A 10713-nucleotide genomic window follows, 5' to 3' on the forward strand; every position below is an offset into this window, starting at 1 on the left:
GGTGGACAAGCAACTAGTACAGACAACTGATGGAGCGATCATTTGGCTTCATGTATTTAAATTTGTATTCACTTATCTGAAAGGCATCAGGCAAGTAACAACATGTATCCATATTCGGATTTCTTTATTGGTACTTCACAATACAGGGGGGAAACACAGTATTGAATGAACAACCGTTTATATTTCAGGCAAGCTATAAATGTATATATTTCACAAATTCTTGACAACCAGCGTGGTGTAGTGTTTAAAAGCAGTGGACTCTAATCTGGAGAACTGGGTTTAATTCCCCTCTCCTCCATATGAGCAGCAGACTCTAATCTGGTGAACCAGGCTGGTTTCCCCACTCCTCCACATGAAGCCTGCTGGGCGACCTTGGGCTAGTCACAGTTTTCTCTGAACTCTTACCTCACCTACCTCAAAAGGTGTCTGTTGTGGGGAGGGGAAGGGAAGGCAATTGTAAGCTGCTTTGAAAGCTAGAGAAAACCCAGGTATAAAAACCAGCTCTCTTTTTCTTCTTATAGACAAAACATCCCTTATATGTTTCAGAACAGTAAGCTTATCCCATTACCTTTACAAATGTGATGAATGTTTTAAAACAGATAAAAATATAAAGAATTTCCCCCAATTTCCCAAGTTTACACAAAAAATAAATTGACTTCTTGGAGGTAGGCACAAATTTTGGTAAACCTCTAGAAAAGTTGTAACTAAAGAACAATTGCTGCACCCAATAAATGAGTCTGTCCTTGAACCTGGCAAATAAATGGTAGTGTTAAATGAACACCTAGTATACAGGGAAGGCTCTCATGGTACATATATTCCTCTGCAAATGGTTTCATGTTAATAAGGATGAATAGCACTATAGGTCCATCACAGGAACAGCTGTTCAAGAGTACTGTTCACTAACATATAAGAACATGAACTCACAAGCAAGGCAAGCAAGAATACACTGGGATTACCTCTGGTTAAAAAATGCAAAGGAAACTCTTGAGTTCAATGGTTAATTAGTTTGTTTTGAATCATCAGATCAAAGCCCAAGAAAACTTACAGCAATAGAGTGTGTATAAATATTTTAAAGATGGCGCTTATTTTCTCAGAGAGAAGCGCTATTGAATTGCTGAACTTGACACACATCAAGTGTTCTTCCTCTCCCCCTTTATATTTAGAGGTGTTTATTTCTATTGTTTTGTTGCCCCTTTGGCTCTTGCAGCTTTGAATGTTCTTCCGGAAGACACCGCTTGGATTAAGTTAATTTGTAAAACTTTCCTGCACCCTTCAAAGCCGCCAATGCCTCCCACAGAATCAGCTTCAGTTTTGCCAGGATCTCTTGCAGCTGGACCGGTGTAGAAGAAAATGAGTGACAAAGGCCGCTGTGTCTAGGCTGCTGAACCTTGATGCATTAGGATGACTGAAGCAGCACTGCCTTCATTGGGGGTGAGGATGCCTTTCCCAGGCACTTTCCTTACCCAGTCTGATGGCATCTCTCCCAGGGCAAAGGCAGGCAGAAAGGGAAACCATTTCTTTCCGCACCAATGTTTGTAAGCCAGATAGTTTGGAAGCCTTTATTGGCCCTTGTGTGTATCTAAGCTGCTTAGTTTTGGAAAGTGAAGGGGACCTCTTCTTACTGGGAGACACTCCAAGGTGAATGGGACTCTATGTATTCAGGCAAAGGAGAAGGAGTGTACAAAGGCTTATTGTAACACAGAAAGGGAAATCAAGGACTGCGGGCATCTGGTGGTGGGCAGAAAGAGCCACGTTTGGCTCTCCCCCCCCCCTTGCAGGAAGAGGGGGGGGGAAGGAGACCAGTTATAGGCATTTCTTTTTTTCTTTCTTTTTTATTGTAAAGGTTTAACCTTCAGGACCACGGGAGTTTTCTATGATTTTTTTTTTGTTGCCAACAGACATATTTTGCAGTAGCTGTACTGTGCAGCTAAATGAGGGAGCCTCAGGCAACAGAGGAACTGAGGGTATCCATCTGTCAGCAGCCACTAAGGAGACTGCACATTTCTTTAAATCCTTTGCAGGCAGCGAGACCAACCAATTCCCCACTCTGACTCCCCAAGAGGCAACTCAGGAAACATAAGATGGGGTTACGGTTCTGGGAGGGCAGAAAACAGCACGTCCTGCCATGAGAATCTTTCACCTCTGCCACCCCAAGGGACAAACCCCACCTCTTGCAACAAGCAAACTGAAAACATATACAGCAGAGCTGCTCCTGCTCAAGAAGCAGCCGTTTCAGAGGAACACCCGAGAGGGGCTATTCCACCCAGCTCATGACTTGTTTTCTACCCAGAGGAAGAGCATACCGATCGGGAAGGCTCCACTCTTCAGCCCTGTCCATGCATCTCTTCCCCCACCCAAATCCTTGGGAATCAGAGGAGAGGTCAAAAATAGATGGCGATCCTGGCGCCAAGGCACAGCAGACAAACTATGAGGAAGAGGGATGCTGGGCTCTGCCAAAAACCCACACATGAATCTTGCAGATGTTTCAGTTTTCTTGGCCGCTTAAAACCTTGTACACTGTTTCCACTAAACTCCCCCCCCCTTGCGCCGCCGCAAGCACACGATCCAAGGAACCCACACTCCATGCCAGGATCTCTACTGGCAGAACCCAATGTCCTCGGCAGCATGCAGGGCGGGGGAAATGAGTGGGGTTTGGGCAAAGACCAATAATTTATAGCAGACACCCGCTATGCCAGCTCTCTAAGAGCTTATGTTTGGACCATTCTCTTCTTCCTGGCCCGGTCAGTCAAAGCAGTTCCAAGCCTTCTTCAAAGAGTTAAATCTTTGTGCTACGGGACTGCTGTTACATGAAGGAGGAGAGGAACAAGCAGACTGAGGGGAAAACAGATATCTCTCTCTAGAATAATGGGAGTAATTCAGCCACACCAGTATGAGAACTGTAAATTCATACAATTGAACTAAAAGCAAGGCACAAAACTACCCTCCTCCACCACCCCCAGTTGACCACTCTCACCTAGCCCAGGATAGGTCCTGCGTTTGCTTTGATTGGCTGATTTCACTAGGAACATACAGGATTGATGAGTCATCCAGGAACAGAAAATAAGCAGCAGGGCTCCCAAAAAGATGCCACACTAGAAAAGAGAGAAGGGGAGGGGGAATACGAGAGCTGGATAAATAATAAACAATCTGCCGCCGCCCCTCCCCCCAGGTACAGTTCTTATTTCATGCATTCTTATTGCTGTCCCACATCACCTAGAGGCTGCCTGGGACATTTGCAGCCACATACTAGCCTGTTAAGGGACATCCCCTGCCTCTGAACAGCAGTCAGCCAAAATGTGACGTACGAGTTCAATTTTATTCACAGTCACACACACACACACAGAGAGTTTATAGCAGAGACATAGAGCAGCCACCTGTTTACTAAACGGCTTAGTACCTCCTTGCCTGGAAAAGGAAGCCAGTGCAATTTATGGAAAGGAACAAGCCTTCATGCCCTGCTGTTATGACATTTTTTGGGCATATTCCAGAACAGTGATCCGTCTCTAGCTCCTACCGGATTCAAGTTAAACAAGTTAGCATGCTGTCGATCCAGGAGTGAACTCCTCTGCAAAGTGTTACTGGCTGTTCTATCCACTTAGAGCACAAACATAAATTACCCAGTTAGCTACCTGTCCTGAAAGCATTGTGCTGGCTCACTCTCTGGACATATTTGTAAAGGAAGCGGAAGGAGTTTGAAGGAAGGAGGGGGAGAGGACATGAATGGCTGATCATTTATGAAAACAATGTTTGACTCTAGGCAGGAACAAGTGGTGCTAAATTTTAATCACAGCTGCTATTTGTTCGGTTTTAGTCAAAAGAGTTGTAGCTTTGGAGCTCTTGGCAACTGAGTTCACAACAAACCAATGGCCTGCTCCAAGGAGCCTTAAAATCCAAATAGCTGTAAAGGACTTCTTCCTCAAGGGAAGGCTTATTGACATCAACTGGCAGCTGCGGGGCTGGAACAACTAACAAAGGCTCCACAGCTCTCCAAAGGCTTTTTCGACAAAACTGTCACAGGATACTTTTTCACACAAAATGAAGACAGCCATGACCATTTGCAGAGTTTGGTGCAAGGAGCTGAAACAAGATAGGTAAGCTCTTATCTCACAGGATTTGCTGATACAAAGGCTACAAACAGCCTTGCTGGACAGTAGTATTAACGGTGCCAGTACTGTCTTCTGTCAGGGCATTCATGCAACTGAGCACCACAGAATCTATTAGCAGCATCTGTTAGCAAGCACTGCCATGCATGGGAAAGCATCTGTGACCAGATGTTCATGCGCATAACCACATATCGTTGGTATTAAGCATTTTTTTACAACCAAGAAGACTTAATTACTAGCAGCAGCCCTAACTCCAGAAAGCGGATCAGTCTTAAGGACTGATCACTTCCTGAAGAATTCAGATAACTTTTACCCAAGGAGTCTCCATCTTCCTCTGTCCAACAGACAATGCAAACACCCGATGCAAGCTGGAGAAAATGATAAAAATCCATTGCCAGGAAACACACTCCCAGGCTAATTCATGCCTTGAGACACTGCAAAACATATTCCATATTCACACAAACAGGAGATACTAACTGAGAATGAAAATGTCAAGCAAACAAGCACTCAAGTTGGCAATCCATTCAAATGATTTGTCAGTTGATATTGTCTGATCAAAGAATATGTTTATTATTTGACTACAGTCAAATATTCCAGCAAGTATACTCTGATGCGCAGACCTACCTACATGTGAAAAATATAACTGAATCACGGTGCCATCTGTTAGTGGAACTACTTAAGTGACTCAAGTGTTTTGCTTTGCTACATGCTAATGCCATCTGTTGGGAAAAAGATGGAACTAACTAACTAACAGCTCAGCATCTTTATTGGCTGGAACCTCCTGATTCAACAACTTTAATTGGATGAAATAATTTGCCAGTTTCATGTACTTTTAAAGTCACACTAGGCTATCTATCAGTGAGCACTGCAGCTTAGAAAATAGTCAGCATGGTGTAGTGGTTAAGAGCGGTGGACTCTAATCTGGAGAAGCGGGTTTGATTCCACACTCCTCCATATGAAGACGGCTGGGTGACCTTGGGCTAGTCACAGTTCTCTCTGAACTTTCTCAGCCTCACCTACCTCACAAGACGTCTGTTGTAGGGAGAGGAAGGAAAGGTAATTGTAAGCTGGGTTGAGACTCCTTAATGATAGAGAAAATCGGGGTACAACAACCAACTCTTCTTCTTCTTCAATAAGTTTAGACTCTGATCACAACAAAAAGTGCATTCTAAAATAATATACGCTTTCTGAGGAGTAAGTCCTATTGAACTCAAGGGGACTTTCTTAAAAATAAATATGCAAGCAATCATGTTGCATATCTTCTGCTTTTCTCAATGTATTACAGTCTACATAACTTCAGATAAAATATGGTTAAAACCAGGGTGGATAAAAATCAATGATTTTTTAAAAATAGCACTTTTAAAAATTTAAATCGAATTATTTTAAATAAAATGCTTTTAAAGGAAAAAACTATCTAAAGATAGTTTTCTAGTTACAATACTTATAGTCCAAAGGTTATTCATCATGAAATAAGGATTAGTTTTTAATTATGTAGCATGAGGTTATATATTCATGCGATGTTTAATTTTTTTGTAAATGAATTCCATTAATCCATTCACAATGTCATGCTCTTCCAAAAGTTTCTGTAAGATTATTTTGGGCAATTTTTCTATCTAGAAGATATTATCACAGATGCTTGGTTTTGCAGTTCTCAAAACTTGATTTTGTGTCTGCAGAGATAACATGCCTCTTCTTCACAGCAAAAATTGTATAAAATAAACATACAGAGATAAAGACTTTAATCCTATTGCAAATCTATGTACACAGAATCAACCCCTTACCTCTTAAGTGCTATGTTTCAAAACGTTCTGTGAATAGAAGATTGTTTGGAGTGGAATAGATCTGCACTAGGCACTAAGTGTGAGGAGGGAGGGACAAGCAGTAAAAATGAAAGTGAAACCATTTATTTATTTATTTATTTGTTTATTGCATTCCCCCCCAACCCAAAGGTCAAGCTCAGCTTACATGATCCAAAATATAATAAAACGATAAAACATTTTAAAATACAATTTAAAATACAATTTAAAATTGCCCAGATCAATCTAATAAATAGGGCAATAATGCCCCCCCTCCGATGGCGCTAAAATCCAAAAAATAGCCATCTGAAGCCAGTAGATGAATCTTACCACCCCCAGGATGGTATAAGCGGGGGTGACGCTCTGCAGTGGGGGAGAAAAAAGGATTAGGTCAGCTAGTATTTGTGAGAACCATCACTGGCCTCAACCATAAACCCAGCGGAATACCTCCATCTTACAGGCCCTGCAGAATTCCTGAAGATCCTGCAGGGCCCTGATCTCGCTAGGGAGGCTATTTCACCAGGCAGGGGCCAGGGCCGAAAAAGCCCTGGCCCTGGTCAAGGCCAGCCGGATACACCTTGGGCCGGGGATCACCAGTAAATTGGTAGTAGATTAACGTGCCAGGAGAGGCGGTCCCGTAGATTACAATGGTCCCAGATACTTTACAAATCTTGGGATCTTTGTGTATGTAGACTGAGGTTTATCATATTATTCTCTCTCTGGAGGAGAAAACCTATAATGGCAGCAGGTCATAAAAGAGACCCAGTTTGGGAATATTTTATGAAGTTCCTCTACCTATGGGTAAGGCAGGCAGGCATGCAAAATCCAAACACTGCCTGGTGGCCCAAATGAAACAACATCATGAGAAGTGCTGTTTATGTAGAAAACCATGACTAAATCTATTCTTACTGACTAGTGATTTAAATCGATTTGATTTAAATCAAACCCACCCTGGTTAAAACAATTTATCTATAAAGATTTTGAATCTACAAGTAAGCCAGCAACAGACCAGTGTAGACAACTGCAGCAGCAACTGCTGTGTTCTGAATCCTGTGGGTTCTTGCAAGAATTAAGAGAATCCCAGCTTTCATTAGGAAAACTATAATTCTCTAGCTGGCTGCTCATAGCAGCAGAGATTGCTTGAAAAGCTGACAAAAGTTTCCAACATTGTCTATACTATGCAGATTACCTACCACTGTCATCGCTGACCATTTATAATACCGCACATACAAATCAAATAATTTTGAGGTAAAAGTGAAGCTGTAAGTTCAGAGAACATGAATAAAAACAAAAAAGTGCTATGGTACACCACAGAAGACAAGCCAATGATAAAATGTTAAAAGAAAACAAACACCATTAAGGTTGGTCTGCTTCAAAGGCCAACCACCAGTAGCTGTTCATGTGCTGCAAGCTCTTGATGATGGATCATTGCACTGCTGGCAAAAGAAGTTAGGAACAACAGAACATGCTACAGTGAAGAGAATCCATCTTATTAATAAAAGAGATGGCATTATAGGTTGGATCCTGAGTATAAAATGCACAAAAGACTGAACAGCAAACACCAAATGTGCCTTCATAACCCAAATGTCACATTAATACTTACATTTGTACTGGCACTATGTGAGAAGTTATAAAAACTTATGAGGACGGAGAACTGCTTACTACAGCCCCATACCTTTCACAGGGATGTCAGCGTCTCAAGGTTATAAAACAGAGTGCATTTTGGTACCATTAAGGACAAAATTAGCACACATCTGTACTCAAATCATACTCCACACCATGAAAAAGCATTATATGTTTAGTTTTGTAAAGAATATAGGAAGTTAAAATGGTTGAAAATGCCCTTATCACATCAATGCAGCAAATGATCACTCTCACAAGTTATAGGATGTGGCATGATATATGCATGGTTCACATCTGCTAATTTCTTAAAAGTATGACGCAGCCCTAGATGATAAGTTGCACAAGTGCTTCCATGGCCCACCTTCTACTAGGCTTTACCATCTGGAACCCCCTAAGTATCCAAAGAAGGGGTGGAGGAAAGAGGTAAGAAACAAGGGCTTTCACATCTCTCACATAAATACACGATAGTATTGACTGAGAGGGGGCAAATAGTATTTCCTGCTGCTTTCCAGTACAGGAAACTTTCCACTACAATTCTTGCAGGTTCCCTAATCCTGTGCCAGCTTTTATGTCTATCGAACAAGTCATACAGGTGTGACTGGACTGCAGCATATGGTCCAACATCTAAACTACAAACTATAACAAATGGCTACCTCAAGCAAACAATGTATTACATTTTTAACCTGCCCTTCTCCAGGGAGTTCATGACACTATATCATGCTGGTTCTACTGTGAATATCCAGATAGCCAAGATTAGAAAGTGTGCAAAAATAGAAATATTAGAAGTCCAGATTATGGAGCAGACAAGAGAAGTTTATTCTGGCACAATATGCTTTTCCATTGCTGTAAGACAAATGCTTTTAAGTGAACCATATATAACCATATGGCTAGCTTCTAAGACAAAACAATAAATACAGAAAACCAAGGCTAATAGATCAAACCACAAAGTCAAAGAAATCACCAAAAAACCTCTAAACTAAGGGTAAAATCAGGATTGTGCCATAAAAATTAAGGCTATATTTTATATAACATGCTCTGTAAAGCAATAATAAGTAATGCTTGTAGCAGGGTACTTGTTTAAGCCTGAACTGGTCTGAAACTGGCTTGTCTTAAAAACAAAGCAAAAGAAAATGGAGGGACACAATATTAGGGAATACAGATTTTTTAAAAAAAGCTTTGGATTCAATTACTAGAAAGGCAACCTATCAGTGTTGTAAATATTATCTGGTGATACCAGAAATGGAATCTGGGACCTTCTGCATGCAAAGCACGTGTTAATGCTATATAACTAAATAAAGGAAGCATAACCAATAAAAAGTCAGAGAGATTAGCATAAGTCAAATGACACAGTGAAGATGGTAAGAAAGGGCTAAGTACTCTGCAATGATAAAACCAGACAGGCAGCAAGTTCTTTGTTAAGCAGTCAACAAAGCTACTAGCCTGGTGAAAATGAATTCATTTTGCCTGGTACGACAGCAGCACACCTGTAGGAGTCCCTCCTTACTATCCGACAGGACTCCTGAACCTGACACCCTAACGACAGCCAAACAGACTTACAAAAGGCGCAGCTTTCCAAACCTGGATATGTGTCGAGGAATGCTGAACCTATCAAATTATTCTATCGAAGTCCTGCCTGGCACTCACACGTATTCGTTATCCGGCAATAAAAGAGCAAACCAGTGTTAGGAGGTTTGTGTAAGGACACGACAGGCCTAAACTCCCAGTACAAGGCTTAACAGAGCCAGCCAACTGGTTCTTGTAGGTTATCCGGGCTGTGTAACCATGGTCTTGGTATTTTCTTTCCTGACGTTTCGCCAGCAGCTGTGGCAGGCATCTTCAGAGGAGTAACACTGAAGGACAGTGAAGGAGAGACACTGTCCTTCAGTGTTACTCCTCTGAAGATGCCTGCCACAGCTGCTGGCGAAACGTCAGGAAAGAAAATACCAAGACCACGGTCACACAGCCCGGATAACCTACGAGAACCAATGAACTCTGACCGTGAAAGCCTTCGACAATATTTAGAGCCAGCCAACCTTCGAGGAGGAGGGGGCCCTTGAAATGCCCGCGCAAAACCAGACTAACCTGTCGAAAGCAGAAGGGCATAGTTAGCACGCTGACCCCCACAATGCTGTTCACGATGTTCATGATTAGGCCCCAGTTGGAACCTGAAGACGAGGTGGAAGCCATGCCCGGGGGGGGGGGCAGGGCAGGGCTGACAGCACACTAGGGGGAAAGGACGGAACCCCGTTGGAGGAGGACCGGGGGTGGGCACCGCAGGGAGGGGAGCTGGCTGAGGTCCCGGAGGGAGGGAGGGAGGGAGAGAGGGAGGGGGGGTCAGCCCCAGACCAAACTCCCTTCCAGGCCGGCTCCAACAGCACACGTCGCACACAGTTCCTAGTTCCCCTGGTCCGCCGGCGCTTCCGGGATGCGAAATCACAGAGCGCGAGTGGCCTAGAGCGGCAAAATGACGGAGAACCGCTCTGACCTTCCCGGAGGTCTTGCAGGGTGCGGGCGGGCGGGGGGGGGGGAGAGGGGAGCGACTGGCGTGACCATGGAAACCTGAATGAAGCCGGGATACAGCAACATCGCCACAGCCCGGGGCGGAGAGCGGAGCAAGTGTGTCGTGGCTTTATTATTTCCTTTAAATATCTATCTATCTATCTATCTATCTATCTATCTATCTATCTATCTATCTATCTATCTATCTATCTATCTATCTATCTATCGTGTGTGTTAAGTGCCTTCAAGTCGCTTCCAACTCATGGCGACCCTATGAATGAAAGTCCTCCAAAATGTCCTGTCTTGGACAGCCTTGCTCAGATCTTGCAAATTGAAGGCTGTGGCTTCCTTTATTGAGTCAATCCATCTCTTGTTGGGTCTTCCTCTTTTCCTGCTGCCCTCAACTTTTCCTAGCATGACTGTCTTTTCCAGTGACTCTTGTCGTCTCATGACATGACATGACATGAATTAAATATATTACCGCGTTATTATTTGCGCCACAGCTCACTTGTATGATGCTTCTGTGTAGCTGCGGTGATGCAGGATCTCTTCAGAGCAACATGGATGGACTAGTGGAAATCCTCTTCAAGGAAGGGAGCCTCTGAGCATGTGCAATATGTCTTCCCTTTACTAGTAGTGCACACAAGCAGCACCTCCCCCGCCACACAAATCTAGGAATAGGACACAGAGAT

The 10713-nt window shown here is 43.1% G+C and overlaps 1 protein-coding gene across 1 annotated transcript in view; it reads right to left on the minus strand.

The window, feature by feature from the left end:
• Positions 1-9715, minus strand: part of SLC38A10 (solute carrier family 38 member 10) — an 84270-nt gene extending 74555 nt beyond the window's left edge. The window contains exons 1-2 of the mRNA XM_056865055.1: positions 9605-9715; positions 2975-3092 (exon numbers count right to left, since the gene is read on the minus strand). Coding sequence (XP_056721033.1) covers positions 2975-3092; positions 9605-9709 — 223 coding nt within the window. The 5' untranslated portion in view covers positions 9710-9715. The remainder of the gene's footprint in view (positions 1-2974; positions 3093-9604) is intronic.
• Between the last annotated feature and the right edge of the window lie 998 nt (positions 9716-10713).

The sequence above is a fragment of the Euleptes europaea genome, chromosome 1, assembly GCF_029931775.1.
Source record: "Euleptes europaea isolate rEulEur1 chromosome 1, rEulEur1.hap1, whole genome shotgun sequence".
Taxonomy (NCBI): Eukaryota; Metazoa; Chordata; class Lepidosauria; order Squamata; family Sphaerodactylidae; genus Euleptes; species Euleptes europaea.